Source organism: Lissotriton vulgaris, chromosome 10 (assembly GCF_964263255.1).
Source record: "Lissotriton vulgaris chromosome 10, aLisVul1.2, whole genome shotgun sequence".
Lineage (NCBI taxonomy): Eukaryota > Metazoa > Chordata > Amphibia > Caudata > Salamandridae > Lissotriton > Lissotriton vulgaris.
The window spans coordinates 771,156,092-771,177,607 of NC_141698.1; the positions used below are offsets into that span (position 1 = coordinate 771,156,092).

Genomic DNA, 21,516 nt, shown 5'->3' on the forward strand with positions numbered 1-21,516 from the left:
CCTTGCTTGCCGCTCTCTGTCACTCAGGAGACCATGCCTAGTGTACAAATCCTACAGGACAAGCTGTACTAAATACTGGTCATAAAATACTTTTTGCAATGTATGACCAGTATTTTTACAACCAGTGTGGTATTTTGCAAACCAATCAATGTACTCATAAGTCGGATCACAAAAAACCGAATAGTAGTTGGTTGCAATTGGACGTACCTCAAGACTCAGAATGAGGTACGTTGCAAATTGTGACCCACTTCGATTTGCTGCCAACACATGGATGGTGGTCTGATGGGGTCAGTAGACTACCTTGTCTGTAATTGCTTTTTAATAAAACTTTTTTTTTAAATCCAGCCCATTTTCAATAAAGGAAACAGGACTGTGTTTAAAAAACAGGGAAGTGTATTTTCCAAGGAGATCCCTTCCCTGCTGTGAATGGGTTACCACCTTCTTAGAGATGTCTGTAAAATATCAGTATTTTGCAACTATATTTCAGCCTCAAAACATTGACAGATAGAGATCCGCCTGTGACGACTCCTGGTGGCCCCCCGCCCTGGGCACCGCACCCAAACCGACAGACCATGCACGCAACCTGGGCTTCATCCTGGACTCCTCCCTCTCCATGACCAGGCAAGTCAACAACGTCTCCTCGGCGTGCTTCAACATCCAACGCATGCTACGGAAGATCTTCTGGTGGATCCCCACCGAGACCAGGAAGACCGTCACCCAGGCCCTCGTCACCAGCCGTCTGGACTACGGCAACGCCCTCTACGCCGGTACCACCGCCAAGCTCCAGAAGAGACTCCAGCGGATCCAGAACGCCTCAGCCAGACTCATCCTCGACATCCCACGAACCAGCCACATCACCGGACATCTGAGAGACCTTCACTGGCTCCCCGTCAACAAAAGAATCACCTTCCGCCTCCTCACCCACGCACACAAAGCCCTACACGACCAGGGCCCGAGCTACCTCAACAGCCGAATCAACTTCTACGCTCCCAAACGCCACCTCCGATCAGCCAACCACGCCCTCGCCGCCGTCCCCCGCATCCGAAGAGCGACTACGGGAGGAAGGTCCTTCTCCTACCTGGCCGCCAAGACCTGGAACTCCCTCCCAACCGACCTGCGCCTGACCCAAGACCACCTCTCCTTCAGGAAGAAGCTGAAGACCTGGCTGTTCGAGCAGTAGCGGCACCCCCCCCGCACCCCCCCCCCCCAGCGCCTTGAGACCCTACGGGTTTAGAGGTTTGGAATACCTTTTATGAATCGCTAAATGTGTTTACCATGTAGAAAAAAAGGTTTTACCATTTGCAAATCCTGTGATTTACAGACTCTGAGGGTATGTGAATGCTAAAGCCCTCTGCACATCAGGCCAGTAGGGACTACAATTAACTAGGTAGCCATTCTAGAGTTTGTTCATGGTCATATGCTCAACACTGAGTGTGCACTGGACTGGGACTATTACTACTCTGGGTTGTTTTATTAATACAGATGGGGGAGAGTAAGCTCATCGGTGGAAATGGGACACTTTTTTGAAAGTCAAGGATTTCCCTCATGCAAGGCAGGTATTTCATAAAGCAATTTAAAAAAATGCTAAAAATCTATCTCTATAGATGAAGGTAGTCTAATTTCTTTGTATATTGAGTTATTTGCCTGAATTCAGCTTTGACACCAACTTTTCCTTCAAAGTGCACATTGATATTGAAAAAACAAACAGCATGGAACCAGCATTCACTACTTCACAACTTCAAAAGCATTACTTCTGTGAAGCAGATTTAAGAATGACTAGACAAGGTTTGATACTGAGAGAAACGCCCTTCCCGCCAGTGTTCTCAATTCAAAGCTTGCTGCTCTGGTTGAGTCTTGTATGCTGCTGGCAAATTCATCAAAGGACTGAAAAATATGACCACATGAGCTCTGATATGGACACTCTGCCGCAGCAGCACTCCCAGACTGTGCATAGTGGCTTGGCCAGGAGGTTGGGGAATAACAGACTCAGAGCTGGACATAAGGTAGATAAACACCCGCTGGTGACTGTTGGGGGAGTGCCACCCCTAAGAAATCAGTGCAGCAGGATCACCATGTGTTGCAGGTTACGTATCTTCATTGATGGGGCTGCTGAGCTTGAATCATCAGTGGAGTTGTTTATGAGCACATTGAAAGTGAAGAAGGCGTAAGGCGGATCCAGGGCAGTTCCTTCAGCATACGAATAATGTGGTTTAAAATTCTTCTAACCCTTGATAAGTTGTGCCACAGCTAATAGGATTCCTTCGAGTGGTGCCACCTTGGTGTTGGGCTGGCCATTAAGTGGGACTTTACTTCCGTTAAGGTGTGAGAGTAGCAGTTCTTGAAAAGCTCTGAAGTTGGTTTCTGGAAGAAAGTGCTTTCGCTGTTTCATAAGGGAGCATTCATGCCCTGTTGCTTTGTTTTTCCTGGTGATGATTTCTTTGACGGTAAAGTCTGTGCTAACTGTAAATCCAGGAGAATTTTCATTGTGTGGCAACTGGGGATAGAAGCTACCCAGTTGTGTGTTGGATACCCAGGCTTTGAATGGAGGTTGCTTGGGACTGTTAGCAGATAGGAGGATCTCTGTTTTTGTTGTGCTAAGATCTGGGGAGGTACTTCAAAGTTGCACAATGTTGTTCATTGAGGAGACTCTAAGGTGGGCTTGAGAGACTGCTTATTGATCAATCTCAATGTGGTTGGAAAGCGTGGCCTCAAGTGATTCAAAGCTGAGATTGAAGATAATGGGAGCGAACATGGAGCCTGGGGTACACTACAGGAGACAGGAGTTTGTGGGATTCAGCATTTGCTATCTGTACAGTCTGTTAGTGGTTGGTGAGGTAGAAGGTGAACCACTCAAGTACTGTGTTAGTGAGGCCCATGCAAGTTTTCAGGGTGGGAATCAGGATTCAGTTGAAGGCTGCAGAGAATTGGAGTAGGGCCAGAAACATTAGCAAGAATCCACTGACAAGTTTCTCTGAACACATTCAGGATCAGGGTCTCTCCTACCTTGCAGGCCCAGCCTTTAACCTGAAATACCTGACCACGAAAATAACTGTTTCATGTGCACAACGTCATGCCAGGAGCCTAGACATGGCCAGACTGGAAGTGCAAACCCAAAAGTAAGAAAAAAACTGAAAACCGGCCTTCTCCATTTATATTCTAAGGGTATGGAATAGCTCTCATACTGACATTAGACTTCATATAGCCTTTCTAAAATTGAGGAAGAAGCTGAAAACTTATCTCTTCAAGGAACAGTAAACACAAACAATGCAGCACAATCATCCATCTCTTTTTCTCCTCCATAAACAACTTAGTGTAGCCCCTGGTAAACCTGGGCTTCATCCACTGTTCAATGCTCACCTCAAATTGGATAACTATGTTATTATATCCACTGAAGACGGTCTGTTCTATTTTGTTTTGGATTTTAAAAAAATTGTTTTTCATAAATCACCATATCAGTTACTCAAAATACATGTTTTCTATCAAATATGACATTTCCATTGTTGGTCAACACACTCAAAAAAAATATTTTCTTTAAAAAAAAATTAAAAAAAAATTGTCTAAAAATCAGTTTTCATTCATTTTAATTAAAAGTCAGCTTCTGATTTCCTTAGCACAAATGCATCACATTGACAGATTCTTCCCGCCCCACCTGCTCAGATATTACCATCACATGCCAGGGAAGGACACCATAATGCTAAAGTTGCCTACCTTATGCCAAGGCTGTCTATCATTATGTCAGGACCACAACTGTTAATATTTGGTATGTTAACATTTGGTAAAGCGCGACAGCTGCCCCAGCAAAGAGGAGTCCCGGCGCTAAGAAGACCGTGTCAGCACCTGAGGGAAGAGAGGGGGAGGGCCAAGGGGAATAGAGAGAGGGGAATAAAGGGGTTTTGATGGCTTTGCGGAAGGCAGTCAAGTTATCCAAAGTGCGGATGTGCAGAGGAAGGGTGTTCCAAAGTTTGGCTCCCAACACCTTAAAGGAGCGTCCGCCAATGCGGGCAAGCTTCGTGCGGGGCACAGTCAAAAAGTGTTGACCTAATGAGCGAAGGTTGCATTGTGCCACATAAGGTGTTAGAAGTGGGCGAAGTAGTTCTGGGCATCCAGTTTTAAGTATCTTGAAAATCATAATGAGTGTTTTAAACTTGATACGTGATTCGGTGGGTAGCCAGTACAGTTTTAGAATAGTGGCTCTGGCTGAGCATCTGCGGGGGAGACCAACTAAGGCTCTTGCCGCAGTGTTCTGCACGCGTTGTAGTCGTGCGATTTCCGCTTTGTTTGCGCCCAGTAGCAGAACGTTGGCATAGTCCAAGCGGGAGAGGATTGTGGCTTGGACAATCAGCTGGCGAGTCTTGGGGTCGAAGAATCCAAGTATAGGATTGAGGCTCCTTAGCAGGCCCACACAGGTAGCTGCCACTTTTTTTGTGTGGGTCTGGAAGCTGAGTGCAGCGTCCATCCAGACACCAAGGTTTTTGACCAGGGATTTGGGAGGTGGGATAGTGCCAAGTGACGAGGGCCACCAGTGCTCGTTCCAGTAATTGGTGTTCTTACCGAGGAGCAGCACCTCCGTCTTTCCTGCGTTAAGCTGCAGGCAGTTGTCCGTCATCCATTGGGCTTCGGCAGCTAGACCATCTTTAAATCTTGAGGCCGTGGTGGAAGGGCCTTCAGTGAGAGTGATGGCTAGTTGCGTGTCATCTGCGTAAGACACTAAGGAGAGATCCCATGCTTTAGCTACTTCAGCGAGTGGTTGTACATATAGGTTAAAAAGAGATGGGCTAAGAGCAGAGCCCTGAGGGACACCCTGTCCAATGGGGTGGGGCTGGGAAAGAAAAGGAGGAGCAGACACCCTAAAAGATCTGTCTTTCAGGAAGGAGCGAAACCACTCCAGGGCAAGACCTGAGATTCCTACATTGGCCAGACGATGTAGAAGAATGTTGTGGGAGACCGTGTCAAAGGCTGCGCTGAGATCTAACAGAATCAGCGCAGCACTTTGACCGGCGTCCAGTATCGTCCGTAGATGTTCCGATGTGGCCAAGAGGGCGGACTCGGTGCTATGTCCCGGCCGGAATCCGTTTTGGGATGGATCCAGGATGTTATTATGGTCCAGGTGCTGGGATAAAATGACGTTAACGTGGGCTTCTGCAAGTTTAGATGTCCATGGGAGCAATGAGATTGGTCTAAAGTTCTCTAACTTGGAGGGGTCTAGGGTTGGCTTCTTGATGATGGGAGAGACCCAAGCCTGTTTCCACGCGGTCGGGACCTTGGCCGAGGAGAAAGAGAGATTTATTATGGAAGCCAAGGAAGGCAGGAAGAATTCTAGGGATTTTGTGAATTGGCCTGGTCTCATCGGGTCTGCAGGAGAGCCAGATTTGACTTTCATACAGAGTTTCGCAAGTTCCTCCTGTGAGATTTCAGGTATGGACATCAAAATGGTGCCGTTGCTGATGGAGCTAAGGGGGTTGGGTGGAACAGAGGCGGTCTGTGGGAATGAATTGTAGATTTTTTGCACCTTCTCAACAGAAAACGTAGCAAGGTCTTCGCAGTGTTGGGCGGAGGTGATGCTAGAGGAGGAAGATCTACGGCTCTGCAGTTCTTCCAATAGTTTAAAAACAACTTTAGCGGGGTTAGGGCTAGAGTTAATTTCGTCTGCGTAGAAGGTGGCACGTGCGGATCGGATAGCTTTGTGGTAGTTTTTTTGTATAGACAGGTAGACATTTTTATCCCTATCATTGTATTCTATTCTCTTCTGTGCCATGGATTCCTACCATAATGAACCCCCACATCATGTCAGTCATAGACATTATTATTCCAAGGAAGTGCACAATTATGTGATACATGACCACACGTATGCCAAGAATATTCAAAATATCGAACAGTTTATTGCCATCATCCCATGATTAGCTCAAGGATGTCCAACATATGTCAAGATTTACCATTATTATAACTATGCTAATATTTTGACAAGAATAGCCATCATTGTGCAAGAGATTAACCCTTTATATTGGGGGCACCAGATACAATTGGTGTTTCCTGACACTTGGAATAGCTTCCAGGGAGAGGGAATGTCTTTCAAAGAGGGACATCACACCAGCCACATACACTACATATACATATAGTGCACATATGCATACACATTCAAATAGAAACATGTAAACAAATACACAGAGACATACACACACCATCTACACCATCGAAAACACACAAGGCCACTATGCAAGGCCTTTGCTCTCGCTGGCTTCAGGGCTTCTAACGCACAGTTCTCACCCACTTCCACTCCATCTTGGTGCACCCGCACTCTAGCAACTTCACTCTGGTTATTGCTGGCACTTCATCTCTGGCCCTGTTTCACACATACTGTATGACAGACAGATAGGGTTTGCAAAGTGAGCAATCTCATTGTGGCTTTAATTAATTGAGAGTGGAGGCAGGTGGTCATGCTGCAGGTACCGTAAGCGGTCACAGTGTCTGTTTAGCATGTTGGCTTGTGGCTCTGCCATTGGCTTGGTTGGAAGCCACTCAAAGGATATGGAGATGTGTAGTGCTGCCTTCTTCAATATTCCTAGACCCCCTGAATTACCTACTGTGCTCAGCTGAATGTCAAAGAGATACTTCTGGGTACTGGTGAGCTACTAGTAGCTCCAGAGCTACCCGATCAACACCACTAATCTAGATGCCTGCTCTCCATTGCTACTTCAAAAAGCTTTGGCTTTTAACTGTTACAAGCAAACGTGCTCTGGAATATTTCTAAAGCATAATTAAACCCAATGAAGCCTAGCAATTCCCACAATCGTGCAAACATACATTTCCCATGTAAAACATTGAAATGTGCGACATGTAAGTAATTCAAACGATCCACTGAGCTGAACATTATCCTGCATATACTTAATTCTGATCATGCAGAGGAAAGGAATCTGTTCTGGTAACCACAATAGACGCTATTAAGATGTATCTTGATGTAATGGCATTAGCATCTTTACTTTAGGGGTCAATTCATTTTGACACCGGTCACATCGAGGTCCTCCTTGCTCAAATATCAAGTGTTTGTGATCTAGTACAGTACTTGATACACACCTCCTCTATTGGAAGAAAAAAAGAAGCAGTCTGTCTGCGGACGTTCCCATTCTAAATTAGGAATATTTTCTGTAGTCCTACAAACATCAATTTTGTCCGTTGTTAACTTTCACTTTATAGGTTACTCCTTTCGCCTCAATCATTTAGAGTTTACAACAAATGTACTATAATTGTGCAGAACATTGGTTTTCAAGGTTCAGAGACTGCAAGACACTATTTTAGATGATCACAAAACATATAAACCTTAAAATCAAGCTTGTGCTTTTAGGCAACTACACTCATGGCTGTACTCTGACCATTTGGTCAGATATAATCAAACCCTGTCATTATTTTTAAACACTGCAGCAGTGCAGTTCGAGCTCATTATTACCAATACATCTCAAGTCTCAGGGGTTGTGAATATCACATTCCATCACATCAAATTGCTTGAAAGAATATTTCAGCTTCTTCAATTTCCCGCCAAAATCTTTGGACATCATAGTCTAAGCAGGTCAATAATGCCAACAGTTTCCACCTTGGTCTCCTTCAGATTATCATGCATTGTGTGCAGAGTACAAAATAATGAAGTATGTCTACTTCAGAATACATACAAGCAGAAGGCTAATGCACATAAGACTTGCCTTAATTCCAGGCTTAACAAGAAGTCAGCAAGTTTGCTCCTTGGTCTGGTAACTCTGAGTTCATGTTAAATGGCCAAGATTTCTGCAGCCGTTTAGCACTCTAGTTGTGGGGTCATTAATTTATATGTTCTTTTCAGTGTTAGTGCTTGGCATACATTGGTACACATTAAAGTGAAATTCGCAAGAGATTCTAACATTTACAGAAGACCATATGACACCTGTGCATGCCAGGAAATATTATCGTTTACACTATGTAAGACAGACCTTCGCACTTATTCACTGGTCCCCAATGTGCTTAATTAATTTACTAATTTGTGCTACATTGATGTACCTGTCAGAACCTGAACACTACCTTCCTGTTTGTCTTGCTGTAGAATTTCACCTGTTTGATTGACTGGATCTTTAGGCCCCAGCAATATAAACAGAATGCAGGAATTCAGAATTATTCACATAAGATACTCAGCCTCTCACTGAAAGCTAACCCATGAAGGCTCCTTCAATCTCTGGGTAGCCTGGTCAAGATGTTAAGGAATACAAACACTACAAGCGTGGACCTGTAAAAGGGTAGGACAAATGTGGGCCACTCCTTGTTCCAAAAGGTGGGAAGACCAATTGAGGGTCTTCCCATCTAAGACCACACAAAAGGTGTGGGCTTTGTGTGGGGTCCCTTAGGATTAAGAGTCCATCAAACTATGCCAAATAATTGAAGAAGAAGCGTGACCACGACAAAGGAGAAAGTGTTTAGAATGAACCTACTACACTGATTTGAGAGACTTTTGTCCTTACAGAGTGAAATTTAAGGCCTTATGTATTTCTCACATGAGAAAGATTCCCAGTTCCTGATAAACAAATTTACAAAACACTAGCCACTGCATCAGTTCAGATGTTCATTCAAACTTCTGACAAGTACGTTGTTTAAGAAGTCCAAACATAGACTATAGGCCTTTTCAGCGCAGGCTGCTAAACTGTGGAAAGCTTTGGCCTTCGCTGTCTGCACACACTGACCTGTAGAAAAGGAATACAACAACTATTTGGTGAGTAAATGAAAAGCCACTGATATTCCTGCTGACCTCCAAGTCATGATTAGCTCTTCACTTCGGTGCTAGGAGTCCGTAACATTGGTATATGAGTCCTTAATAAGTATGCCTATCATAATATATTGAAATGCCAAGTACTGACATTATTCTAGCAACAGTCCTCAGATGGTTTGCGCTATGAATTTGTAGCATTTTAAATGCTATCACTAAAGGAAATAACTGTAGCACACAGCACAAAATGAACTGTCTCCTGGCACTTCGCTAAAAGCTGTTGTTATACTCAACTCCATGGGATTCATTTATTGTCCTCTGAGGAAGACAGTATCAGTCAGGCTTCCAAGGATATGAACTTGTGGTCCGCATATTATAGACAGATGTCTGCAGTGAGCAAACAACCTACCAGCAGCCTTGCCATATACACAAACCCCATGCCTGTGTGACTTCTAGAGCAAAATACTAGCACTTTCTACACTGTGTGGCTGAAGTATTCTTCAGTAAAGCTAACCCTTCTTCTTAATATAAATGGACCGCCAGCATACACTGTGATATGTCTTTTTTCTTGCATTGACAGCTGAACTCTTTGCTTACATTGGAACTTTAGTTATGGGAAATCCTCCATCCCAAAGAAAATGTAATATAAGTACAGGCACTTATCCATGCAATTCTTTCCTGACATGAACAACACAAACATCCAAAGTCACTCATTCAATAACTAAACTGAGACTTGCGCTTTGTAACAGCCAACCTATTTCCAGTTCTATTCCGAATGTTTTTGTTGGATGTAGGGTAAATATAAGTGTCATTTAAGAGTTTATGGACAACAATTTAAAGTTTCTTGGGTGCAATATTGGCACATTCAGACAACCGGATTTTACTTACCTTCACAATTTTTGTCTTGATTTCTATGTTGCCTCCCTGTTTCCCTTCCATCTGTGTGTGTTCAGAGATCACACATGCTTGGGTTGTTATAATCTTCTCTTTCAAGACACAGAGGACCTCATTTTTCCGTTCCAACATTTGTTGCATCAAAGGCTGGTTCCAATTTACCTTCCTGAAACATAAAACTTACATATTGGCAACTGCGAGGCTTTAAATTACATATTTATTTATTAGCACTGATAAAGCCATGAAATCATTTGTGGTGTTAAAGAACACACATATGTTATGCTGTGCTTCATACAAGCAGACCAACTTTCAAAATTGCTAAGCAGCTCATTTTAATTTAAGTGATGCACAGTAAGATGGAGCAACTTTCTTAAGGTTACTTTAGGATCTTAGTGAGTACAAGGGCTAACATACTTACAACATTTGCTAAAGATCACTCAGAATGTCACTGAACCTAGCCCAGAAGCCCTGTTCAAACATAGACTTTCCTATTACACCAGACTCCTACCCTCACAGAAAAATTGCTTGCTTTTGAATTGCTTCAGAATTGCACATTGTGCTGATGAATCGTGTACCATAGATCCACTAGTTGGGGGCTGACAGTGTAGTGGGCTTAGATTGGAGTTGTATTAAACCTTTTATACACTACTAAAATCAAGACTCTTTTTGAACAATGCGATAATGTTACTTACCTGTTACAGAGATTCTGAAGCATGCATATTCTCAATAGTCAGAAGCATGAATATCATTCATAACTATCACAGATCAGGAAGACCTGTTTTACACAGCTTTTGTAGCAACATGTCTACAGATGAACATGTAATGGTCCACAGCATTGCCTGTATACAAATAAAATCCACTCTAATTTCCAACCATTTCCTCTTGGATTAATGACAAATTATAATTAAATTAATACATAGTATTTAGCCAGCCTTACCTGCATATGTTCCATCAAAAAGGTAAGTAAGATCATCTGCATAAATAACACATTTCCTGGAATTCTGTTTGATTGAAGCAAAATTTACAGACTGTCCCCTCAATGGGTACTGTACTTTATTACAGCTTCCATGTTTGAAGCATGTACTGAAACAGTTCTACAGCAGATATTATGAAAAGATTTCATGGCAGTATCATTTACTGGAAGAATCGAAATTTGCCTAGCTATGTAACGGTAAGTTTCAATTCTATTAAGGACACGGAGGCGAGGATTATGCTATATCTTTCTTCTCTTTCTTCTATTGATTTCTCCACAGCAGCGAAAAAATCAACAGATAATATTTCCTTTTCCATGGAACATATTCAACTGGAAACAAAGCAAAGTTCAAATACGTTTAAACGGACTACAACTCCCATGAGTCCATCACGTAACACCAGTCCACAGTCATTCCTTAATGTTGGTACGTCATAGAAAGGTCCTTCACCCTGGTTGTCCTTTTTTTCCTTCGCGCGAACGCCTTGTAGTCACTGGTCTTGTTTGGCACCATCATGTCCTAAAACACAAGACACCGGTGTAAAGCTCCTGAGAGACAAAGTCTCCATCAATCAATGATAGTCACGTAGGCAAGCATTCGCATCCACTATACAGACGTAAAGGAAATTTTTTAGGTCGAGCAGACCTTACTCTCAATGCGTGAGCATTGAGAGTGTCTGCTTCAGACCTTTTGTAGCCCGTATGGGGAATGAGTTGGGAATGAGGACACCAATCTGTTACGAGCGTTTTTCCTCGCGGGAGCGCGTGTCTGATACCTGCGCATGCGCGGTGCAAGCCCTGGCTCTCACACAGACACAGGCAGCCCCCACCCCTCTGCATGCACGCACGCACACACACAGGCGCAAGCCCTCGCTCACACACAGACACAGGCAGCCCCCACCCCTCTGCATGCACGCACACACACACAGGCGCGCGCATGCACACGCAGGCACACTATCCCCTGCCTCGCATTCTCTCAATCACACACAGTCACGCATGCGCACACACATGCACACACACACACGCATACACACAGGCCTTCACATTAGCCCTGGCCCCCCCCTCCCTCCCCTCCCCTCCCACTCACCGGGCTCTTTCGGCGTGTTTCGTGTCTCCTCTGCAGCGCTGGTCGGAGTCGGCCGGCTTCACTGCTTCCTCGGCGGGCGGAACTTCCTGCTGGATTGCAGGCCCAGCCCCCGTCTCGGCCAAAAGTGCCTGACTTCCGGTTTACACGGAGCAGGGCTGCGGCGGTGATTTCGAATGCTCATTAAGTTATGGAATTTTTTTTTTTACTGCTTTTAACATAAAAATGCGGGCCAAGCCAATAAAATATAGTCTTGTGACTACCCTGCGCTTGTTTATTACTTTGCAGATACAGAGATGAGTGGCTTAATTTCTCTAATGCTTTTTCTATTAATAATTTGTGGGATTTCTGTTTTGCTAGATAGTCAGCCCTGTTAGCACCTACCACCGTGCTACTGTTGTGTTAAAGCTTTATCTGCACACTGGTGAGCGTTTGTAAACTACATCTTTGGAAACTACCATCATAACTATGGTGTTCACACATGCGCCATATATTCTGACCTCTAGTACTTACGCGAACATGAAATCTGTGCACAACATACACAGTACAATGATAGCTTTGCCCTCTTTGCAAATTGCCAGTTGTTGTTTCACCTTCAAGCTGGAGTCTGCTTGTAAGCGTCGGGAGTGCACATAGGAAGATGCACTTCACTGCTTAAGCTCTGCCTGAAGGTAATAAACGGCTTATTGACATTGCTGCCCTCTGCTTGTTTGTGCCTTGCTTCATATTGGGTAGTTAAGCCTCGCCAAAGGGTGCAAGTCGAAACTGCGCAAATCTGTACTTTGTAAGTATGTATTGGCACACTGTTTTGCATTACACTGTTAAATATGATATTTTCCAAAATGTCATTGAGGAGAACTCCCTGCTAAATATTTAAGTGCATCCGAGGCATGTAGCGGCAGTAGTGGCTAAACGGAAAGTGGCAAAGAGATGGTGAGTGGCTGCAGTTCCGACACTGAAAGAATGGGAAAACGACTTGGACTGGTGTTGGCAAGCAGAGTGTACGATATATAAGAGCAGGGGGTGCACTAAAAGGGGATACAATCTGGGGACTGGCAGACTTACTGAGATCTATAAAAGAAATAATGGGATATACAAAGATTCATGCTTGTTCCCAGTGATGAACGCTGGAACTTGGATAATCTACAGAAATGGAGAAATGTAATGTTACCATTGTATATTCAATCTCTATATGTACAAACTAACATACACGTACAAATAAAAAGTCTAAATAAGAGATATTTAAGTGCACTATTTTTACCAATAATTTATGCGCAGGTTACACCAGTTAAACACAGCTACCTTTCTTCTACATGTAATCTAATATATTACTAGGTTAGCAATATCATCAGTGTAATTTCTGATTTCGGCTTTTATAAACAGAATAATTGGACTGTGTATCTAACCAGAACTAGGGATTTGAACAAATGTTGGCGTTTGAATTGTAACATTCATGTCTACTCTACTGAATAGTTTTTTAATGTTTTGTTGTACTATTTTTATTTTGCTCATGTATGCCAAATAGTTTATTTCTTGGCGCTTTTGTGCAGAGCTAGTCTGCCACCCTCCAACGGAACTCCCTCCTGCCAGCCGCACTATCTCCGCACACCCCCCCGCCCGCCTCCTCTTCCTTCAGCCACTGCTGCCATACTAGGTGCTGGATCCCGGGTGCCTGGGCGTCGCTGCTGCTGCTGCTCCACTCAGGCACCGCACAGGCACATGCTTCAAACTCCTCGGGCTCCTTGGACTGTTTGTTCTCTGCTTCGCCTCTCCTGCCACTCGCCAGCACTGCACTGCTGAAAATCACGAACAGCATGTACAGACCACACAAAATAAAATTCAGGATAAATGGTGCTTTATTCCTCCTTTACTGGCAGCATGACGCGTTTCGACTGGGGGAACCCAGTCTTGATCACTTGGTAGTGAATATTGTCTTAGAAACAGTTTGTACAACTTGAGCTTCTCTTTGACGGTGTATATAAATGCAGTAATGTTTTGTGAATATGAGGACGAAGGACCATATTGCTGCTTCATACACCCATTAATGGAATGTTGTCTAAAAATGCCATTGTCACTCACGACATTGTGAGAGTGTAATTAGACCTGCTTTGGCCCAGTGAGTAAGTGGAGTTAGATGGTGGTTTCCCTTGTGGATGGGCCAGTTAAATGCAGCTTTTCGAGCAGCCATGCAGATCTGCGTGGAATTTGTATACCTTTGGGCTGTCTCTGCTGGGCGCATTGCAGTGGATCTTCAGATCCTCTATCTTAACTCAAATTCACTATGAAGTGTATAATCTGGTGCTTGGAGTCTTGATGGACCCTGGTACTCCATTGGCTGGTTACTGTTCGTCAGATAATTTTGTGCTTGAGGTCAAGCTGTAGTTTGAGATGCTACTAACTAGTGTAGTTGTTCTACAGCAGAGCCTCAGTCTGTTATAGACATAGCATGAGCTGATCTTGCCTTAGATTTGCAACTTGGGGATTCTCTAGCTTGGTTAGTGTACTCTCTTCATTATGTAGTACTGAGCAATATTCTACTTGGCACTTCTCAGTTTCTGTCATTCCATATATCCTATGCCCCCATCCCTGTTTGTATCCTTGGACCCTGTTCTAGATCCCCTTCCCACCTACAGTTTGCAAATTCCAATATCCATCATCTTAATCCCATGTCCCCACCCCTATTTTATTTTTTGATGGACTGGCCAGTGGGGTCTTAAGTGGTGGTTAATACCGTGACGTTACCTGGACCTGGAGGGGTCTGTTCAGTGATGGAGTAGGTGATTCATTGGTTCTTCAGTGGGATGGTCCGATGTGGAGCTGCATATGGTCAATTTGGTGCAGTGTGATTGGAAATTTTGCCAGTCAAAATGAAACTGCAGCGAGCAGGCATTTAGTATGTAATGCTGTATCCAGCATGCTGAACCATCACCCACAAGTCAAAGCGGCCCATCTTTCAAAACCCACAACAAGCAATGAACTTTATAAAAGCACTGCATCGAGGGAACACTAAGCACCAGGACTCGGAAGGTAGCAGCACAGCCTCTCCCATACTTGAGAATGACTAAAAGGTTGTAGTGCATGAATTATCAGTGCCCTGTGACTGCTTGTAGGAATCCGGTCCTGTTGAAGGGGACAAGAGGTCAGTTTCCCTCCATATAGACATATGTACCATGTTCTACCCAGTTTGTACTGAGTTTTTTTTTTTTGATGTTGAAATTATTAAATATTGCCATTATAAATTACAATAACTTTTATTTAAGTATTATTAAAAATAAAAAAGCCATTGTTATTTGTAATATCAATACATCTAAGTCATGTAAATACAACACATATTACATTACAAATGCTATAGGTGTCACATTTACGAAAGTTAAAACTATTGACATTGTAAATTACAAAGTTACTAATGTAGCTATTTTCAAAACCAACACATAAATAAAAAATGTGTCATTTACAATGACAATAGCTCAAACTTTCCTAATGCGAGACCTATTGCATTGCAAATGCTTGTTTACTTACAGCCGTACGTGTCCTTAATAGAATTGACACTTACCGTTACATAGTAGGCAAATTTTGATTCTATGTCAGGACCAGAGGCTCAGATTATGCTAGTTCAAAGCTTACTCACCACTAAATGTGCGACATCCACCACTTGTTTAAAGTAGAACCGTTTAAAAGTGGAGTCTGAGGACCAATATGCCGCTCGCATAAGATCTTCTGGGCGAGCGCCTAGAGAAAACGCCTTTGAGGCCATGGCACCTCTGGCTGAATGAGCTCCAAACATTATTGTGTCAATACCCGCCTCCTGCATGACCCAGCGCACCCACCTTCCAATGGTGGGGGAAGAGACTGCCTTGTGCGTTTTTTTTTAAAGCAATCAGGAGCCGCCGTTCGTCCGGAGAGCGGAGATCTAAGCTTAAGTCCTAGTAGGCCTTGAGACAATGCACCACACAGAGTTTGGGCATTTCCACAAAGGTCGGATAGGAAATCATCCTAGAAGCAGACTTTGTACGCCGACCGATTGTATAGGTCACCCCATCCGGGGGAAAAACACGTGCCAAAACGTCGAGAGCACGCACATCTGACACCCTGCGGCATGAAACCAGACACAACAACATGCCCAGTTTAGCTGACCGCTCTTTCAAGGAGAGGTACCTATTAGGCTGCCAGGCAAGAATAAATTGAGGACCACATTAACATCCCACAGGACTGAGTACCTCGGTTCCGGGGGTAAGGACAAATGAATACCCCTCAAAAGTCGGCACACAAAAGGATGTTCTCCAACCCGAGTTCCATCAATCGGCTCATGGCCCGCCGAAATAGCGGAACGCATAGCGATGATAGTGCGGTACGCCTGAGAGTCTGTTGCCAATTCAGCCAAAAAATTCAAGATGGAAACGATTCCTGCAACCACGGGATCTAAGTCCCGTCGAAGACACCAAAGTAGCCATTTCGTCCAGGCTGACCGATAACACTTTGAGGTGCTGGCTGCCCATGCTTTCGATAAAAGAGATTCAGCTGGTCCCGAAAGACCTGGGAGCGACCAACGTCGCCGGAAAGGCGCCATGCCATGAGAAGGAGAGAGCCTTGAACAACCAGGTGCTGCTGTTCTTCTTCCAGACTCCTAAGAAGAAGAGGAAACAGGGGGAGTAGGATTGGAGATTTCCAAGAAAGTTCCAGAAGAACTGGAAACCACACTTGGTGCCTCCAGAGTGGCGTAACCAACACCACCTCCGCCTTCTGGCAACGGACCTGAGCTGCCAGGCGGACAATCATGGAGATCGGTGGAAATGCGTAACCCTTCTCCTGACTCCACGAAAGGCGTCCGTCGCTTGTGCCAGCGGATCCGGCCTCCAACTGTAGAACCTTGGGAGTTGGTGGTCCAAGCGCGACGCGAACAGGTCCACTGAGAAAGGACCCCAAAGGTCGGACAACCACTGAAAGACCTGAACATTCAGCTTCCATTGACTGGAATCCTTCAGATGCCGGGAGTGCCAGTCTGCGACCTGATTGGCCTGACCTGGCAACTATTCTGCCGTCACCGACACATGATGGGCCAAGCAAAACCCCCAAGACTCGTTCGCCAAGTTCGCCAGGGCTTTGGACTGGGAGCCCCCTAGGTGGTTGATGTAATGCACCGCGGAGACATTGTCCATCTTCAACAGGACGCACGAGCGTATCCTGTCCCTGGTCCAGCACCGGACCGTGAAAGAGCCTGCCAACAACACCAGGCAATTGATGTGTAGCTCCTGCTCGTCTAACGACCAGGCGCCTCCAGTAGAGAAATCACTGCAGCGGGCCCCCCCAGCCCGACCTGCTGGCATCCGACTCTATGACGATGTTGGGGGCCGTCCCAAAGATGGCCCTGCCATTCCAGGCATCCATGTGGGCTAGCCACCACGACATTTCCTCCTTGACCTCGGCAGACAGGGGAACCAACGGGTCGTAAGACAATCCCCGTCGGAGATGGTGCGATTTTAAGCGGTGCAATGCGCGATAGTGCAGGGGCCCTGGGAAGATTGCCTGGATGGAAGACGACAGCAATCCTACCACTCGGGAAATCTGGCGGAGGGAAATGGGAGTCCTGGACATGGTCTGACGTAGCAGATGCCGGATCTTGGCCATCTTGCGAGGGGGAAAGCTTAAGGATTTGTGGACCGAGTCCACCACAAAGCCAAGGAAGACAATGGATTGCGTCGGGGAGAGAACTGACTTGTCCCCGTTGATAACAAACCCCAGACTCTGCAAAAGAGAAACCGCCTGTCGCACCTGACCGGACAAAGTCTGAGGGGACTGAGCCATCAGAAGGATGTTGTCCAAATAAATGAGCATCCGAATCCCCTTGCCCCGCAGGAACTCCACTGCCAGATGAAGGACCTTCGTGAAGCACCAGGGTGCCGAGGACAGTCCGAACGGAAGGGCGGTGAACTCGTAAATCTGCTGCCTCCATTGGAACTGCAGAAAATGGCGATGAGGCTGATGGATTGGTATTACCAGATACGCATCCTTGAGATCTAGTCTAGCCATCCAGTTGCCCGGCAGGAGAACATCCCGGAGGAGGTGAATCCCCTCCATTTTGAAATGCCAGTACACCAACCATCCATTGAACTCCTTCAAGTTGATCACCGGACGCCTCCCCCCGTCGGTCTTCTCCATGAGGAAGATATTGCTCAAAAACCCCCGGAAATGCAGAACCGACCGACAGATGGCCCCTTTGCGCAGCAGTTCGGAGACCTCCTCGTCGACCAGACGGGTGTCTGCCTCTGAGAATGAGATAGGCTGAGGAAGACTCCTTTGGTAGGGTGAATCATAAAACTCGATGTGAAACCCCTGGATTGTTTGCAAGACCCAGGCATCAGTTGTGACCGCCCGCCATGCCTCCTGAAAGGATGCTAGCCGACCCCCAATACTGACTTACCGCCGGTTGCAGGTCTGCCTGCGTTGTTCCGTTATCCTCCACGGCCACGGAACTTCTGTCCCCTGGTCAAATAGAAGTTGGTATAATTGGCGGAAGTGCTGTACTGCCCCCGCCTGGAGCCTTATCCCCTATCGGGATTGGATTGCTGGCCACGGCCGGTCGCGCGGCCCCTGCCACGACCGGCCCCGATGGAAAAACGGTTCTAGAAGACCCTTTTGATGTTGGACTGGGCCTTGTTCAAACTCGTGAAGGTGGCTACAAACTTGCTCAGCTCCTTCACAAAGGGGTCTCTGAAGAGGCCCCCTTGCGCAACCGTCCCGGCCTCTGAACAAGCCAGGTCACCTAACTTGGGGTCCAGCTTAATGAGGAGCGAGCGTCTCCGTTCAGTCCAGAGGGCACAGTTGGCATTACCTAAGAAGATAATCGCCCGCTGTGCCCAATTCGAGAGGACGTCCGGGGATATGACGGAGCCTGACACCTTCGCCTCCTTCGCCATATGCAATATTTTCATCATGGGCCCCACTGCGTCAAGGTGCTTGTCCTGGCAGGATCGCCAGGACCGATCTATAACCTTGCGGGGATCCTTCATACACTTGGCCAGGAAGGTGGCCATCTTGGAGTCAAGCTCTGGTGTACAGGCCACCTTCCCTTCCAAGGTGGGGCGAGGACACTCAGCCCGCAAACAGCCCCTTACTTCCTTCTCCAGAGGCTTGCGGAGGCGACCCGCCACGAACTTGGCCACCTTGTCCCCGCGTTACGGTATGGTGGCAGGGGAACAAGGCTCTCAGGGCGTGTGTCTTGCGACACGTCTCTCTCGCTCTGAGGAGACGCGCCGTGGAGACCAACGAGACCCGGGAACTCCCCCTAGCGGCCACCAGAGGAGACCGCACTCACTGGGGATAGTCGCGAAAGGAGCGGAGCACTCCCGCGGCCGGTGAATCTGTCAAAGAAAAAACCCACAATACAAGCAGAGCCCCCAACAAGGCGAGGCAGAGACCCGCCAACCACCGCATAAACAATTTTGAAGCACCCAAGTAACAATAAGGATAAAAACAGCCCAAAAGCATTAGAACAAAAAGGTGACTTAGCTGTTGCTGCGGAGCAGCGAAGAAAGAGGAGGGACAACCAGGGTGAAGGACCTTTCTAGGAAGTTCAGACACTAAGGAAGGACTGTGGACTGGTGTTACGTGATGGATTCATGGGAGTTGTAGTCCGTTTAAGCGTATTTGAACTTTGCTTTGTTTCCATGGAAAAGGAAGTTGAATATGTTCCATGGAAAAGGAAATATTATGTATTGATTTTTTCGCTGCTGTGGAGAAATTAATAGAATAAAGTGAAGAAAGATATAGCATAAACGGAGCCTCCGGTCCTGACATAGAATCACTTTCACCAAAGAAAAGGTTCACAATTTGTAAATTGCAGTAGAGTCTTTCGAAAGACCACATCCAAAGTGAAGGCTGTACAACTTGTTGCAAGTCATGTCATAAGTTCAAGTTCAAGTTCAGCATTTGTATAGCGCACTACTCACCCAGAGAGTCTCAAGGCGCTTGAGGGAGGGGGGTACTTTACTTATCGAATATCCAAGTTTTTAGTGGTTTTCTGAAGGAGAGGTTGTTCTGTGTAAGGCGGAGGTGGGTGGGGAGAGAATTCCAGGTTTTGGCCGCTAAGTAGGAGAAGGATCTTCCCCCCATGGTGGAACTATGGATGCATGGAATTGCGGCGAGGGCTTGATTGGACGATCGTAGTTGGCGGGTGGGGGTGTAAAAGGACAGGCGCGTGTTGAGGCATTCGGGTCCTAGGTTGTAGAGGGCTTTGTGTGCATGGGTGAGGAGACGGAACATTATTCTCTTGTTAACGGGGAGCCAGTGGAGGTCTTTCAGGTGACTGGAAATGTGAGCTTGGCGGGGGATGTCTAGTATGATTCTGGCTGAGGCGTTTTGGATGCGTTGGAGTTTTTTCTGTAGTTTGGCTGTGGTTCCGGCGTAAAGGGTGTTTCCGTAGTCCAGTCGGCTTGTGACCAGTGCGTGGGTGACCGTCTTTCTTGTTTCGGTGGGGATCCAACGGAAGATTTTTTTGAGCATATGTAGGATGTTGAAACATGATGATGAGACGGCGGTGACTTGTCTGGTCATCGAGAGGGAGGAGTCCAGGATGAAGCCCAGGTTACGTGCGTGGTCCGTAGGTATGGGTGCGTTTCCTAGGGCCGGTGGCCACCATGAGTCGTCCCAAGCGGAGGGGGATGGACCTAAGATGAGGACTTCCGTTTTGTCCGAGTTCAGTATTAGACGGCTGTTCTTCATCCACTCGGCTACTTCTTTCATCCCTTCGTGTAGATTGGTTTTGGCGGTGTTTGGGTCTTTGGTGAGGGAGAGGATCAGCTGGGTGTCGTCTGCGTAGGAGATGATGTTAAGGTTGTGTTGGCGCGCGATGGATGCGAGGGGACTCATGTATACGTTGAAGAGGGTGGGACTGAGTGATGATCCTTGTGGAACGCCGCAGATGACTTCGGTGGCCCCTGATCTAAAAGGGGGAAGGCGGACTCTCTGGGTCCTTCCGGCGAGGAACGAGATGATCCAGTCCAGTGCTTTTCCTTGTATTCCTACGTTGCTGAGGCATTGTATAAGGGTGCTATGACAGACTGTGTCGAAGGCTGCTGAGAGGTCAAGTAGGATGAGGGCAGCTGTTTCTCCGTTGTCCAGTAGAGTTCGAATGTCATCTGTTGCCGCGATGAGGGCGGTCTCGGTGCTGTGTTTGGTTCGGAAGGTGGACTGTGAAGGGTCAAGGGATTTGTTGGATTCGAGGAAGGCGGCGAGCTGACTGTTGACGGCTTTCTCAATGACTTTGGCAGGGAGGGAATGGGAGGAGCGAGATGGGGCGGTAGTTCTTAAGTTCAGTGGGGTCTGCTGTGGGTTTCTTCAGGAGGGCGCTGAGTTCGGCATGTTTCCAGCTTTCCGGGAAGGTAGCGGAGTTGAGGGAGCAGTTGATGACGTCTTGGAGATGGGGTGCGATAATGGAGTCTGCTTTGTTGAAAATGTGGTGGGGACAAGGGTCGGTAGGCGATCCAGAGTGGATGGAGTTCATCAGGCGTACGGTGTCTTCAGTGGTGATTGGGTTCCAGGCGCAAAGGTTGTTGGAGGGGGGTTTTAGTTCAGAGGTGGGTGGGGTGGACTGGTATCTGGACTGATTTTCAAAGCTGTTATGTATGTCAGCGATTTTGTTGTGGAAGAATGAGGCTAGGGAATCGCAGAGGTCTTGGGAGGGAGTGATGTTGTTGGTGCCGGCGGTGGGGTTGGTAAATTCTTTGACGATGTTGAATGGTTCCTTGCTGTTGTGGGCGTTGTTGTTGAGTCGATCCTTGAATGCTGATTTCTTGGTGGAGCGGATCAGTTGGTGGTGTTTGCGGGTGGCGTTCTTGAAGGTGGTCAGGTTGT

The 21,516-nt window shown here is 46.3% G+C and overlaps 1 protein-coding gene across 5 annotated transcripts in view; it reads right to left on the minus strand.

Annotated features, from left to right (window-relative positions):
* Nucleotides 1–21,516, minus strand: part of GSDME (gasdermin E) — a 617,497-nt gene that overhangs the window by 278,087 nt on the left and 317,894 nt on the right. For all 5 annotated transcript variants that reach the window (XR_015300706.1, XM_086941684.1, XM_086941686.1 and 2 more), the window contains exon 4: nucleotides 9,608–9,779. Coding sequence is in view for 4 of the 5 variants with exons in the window: in XM_086941684.1 (XP_086797810.1) it covers nucleotides 9,608–9,779 (172 nt within the window). In the remaining variant the exon portion in view is untranslated. The remainder of the gene's footprint in view (nucleotides 1–9,607; nucleotides 9,780–21,516) is intronic.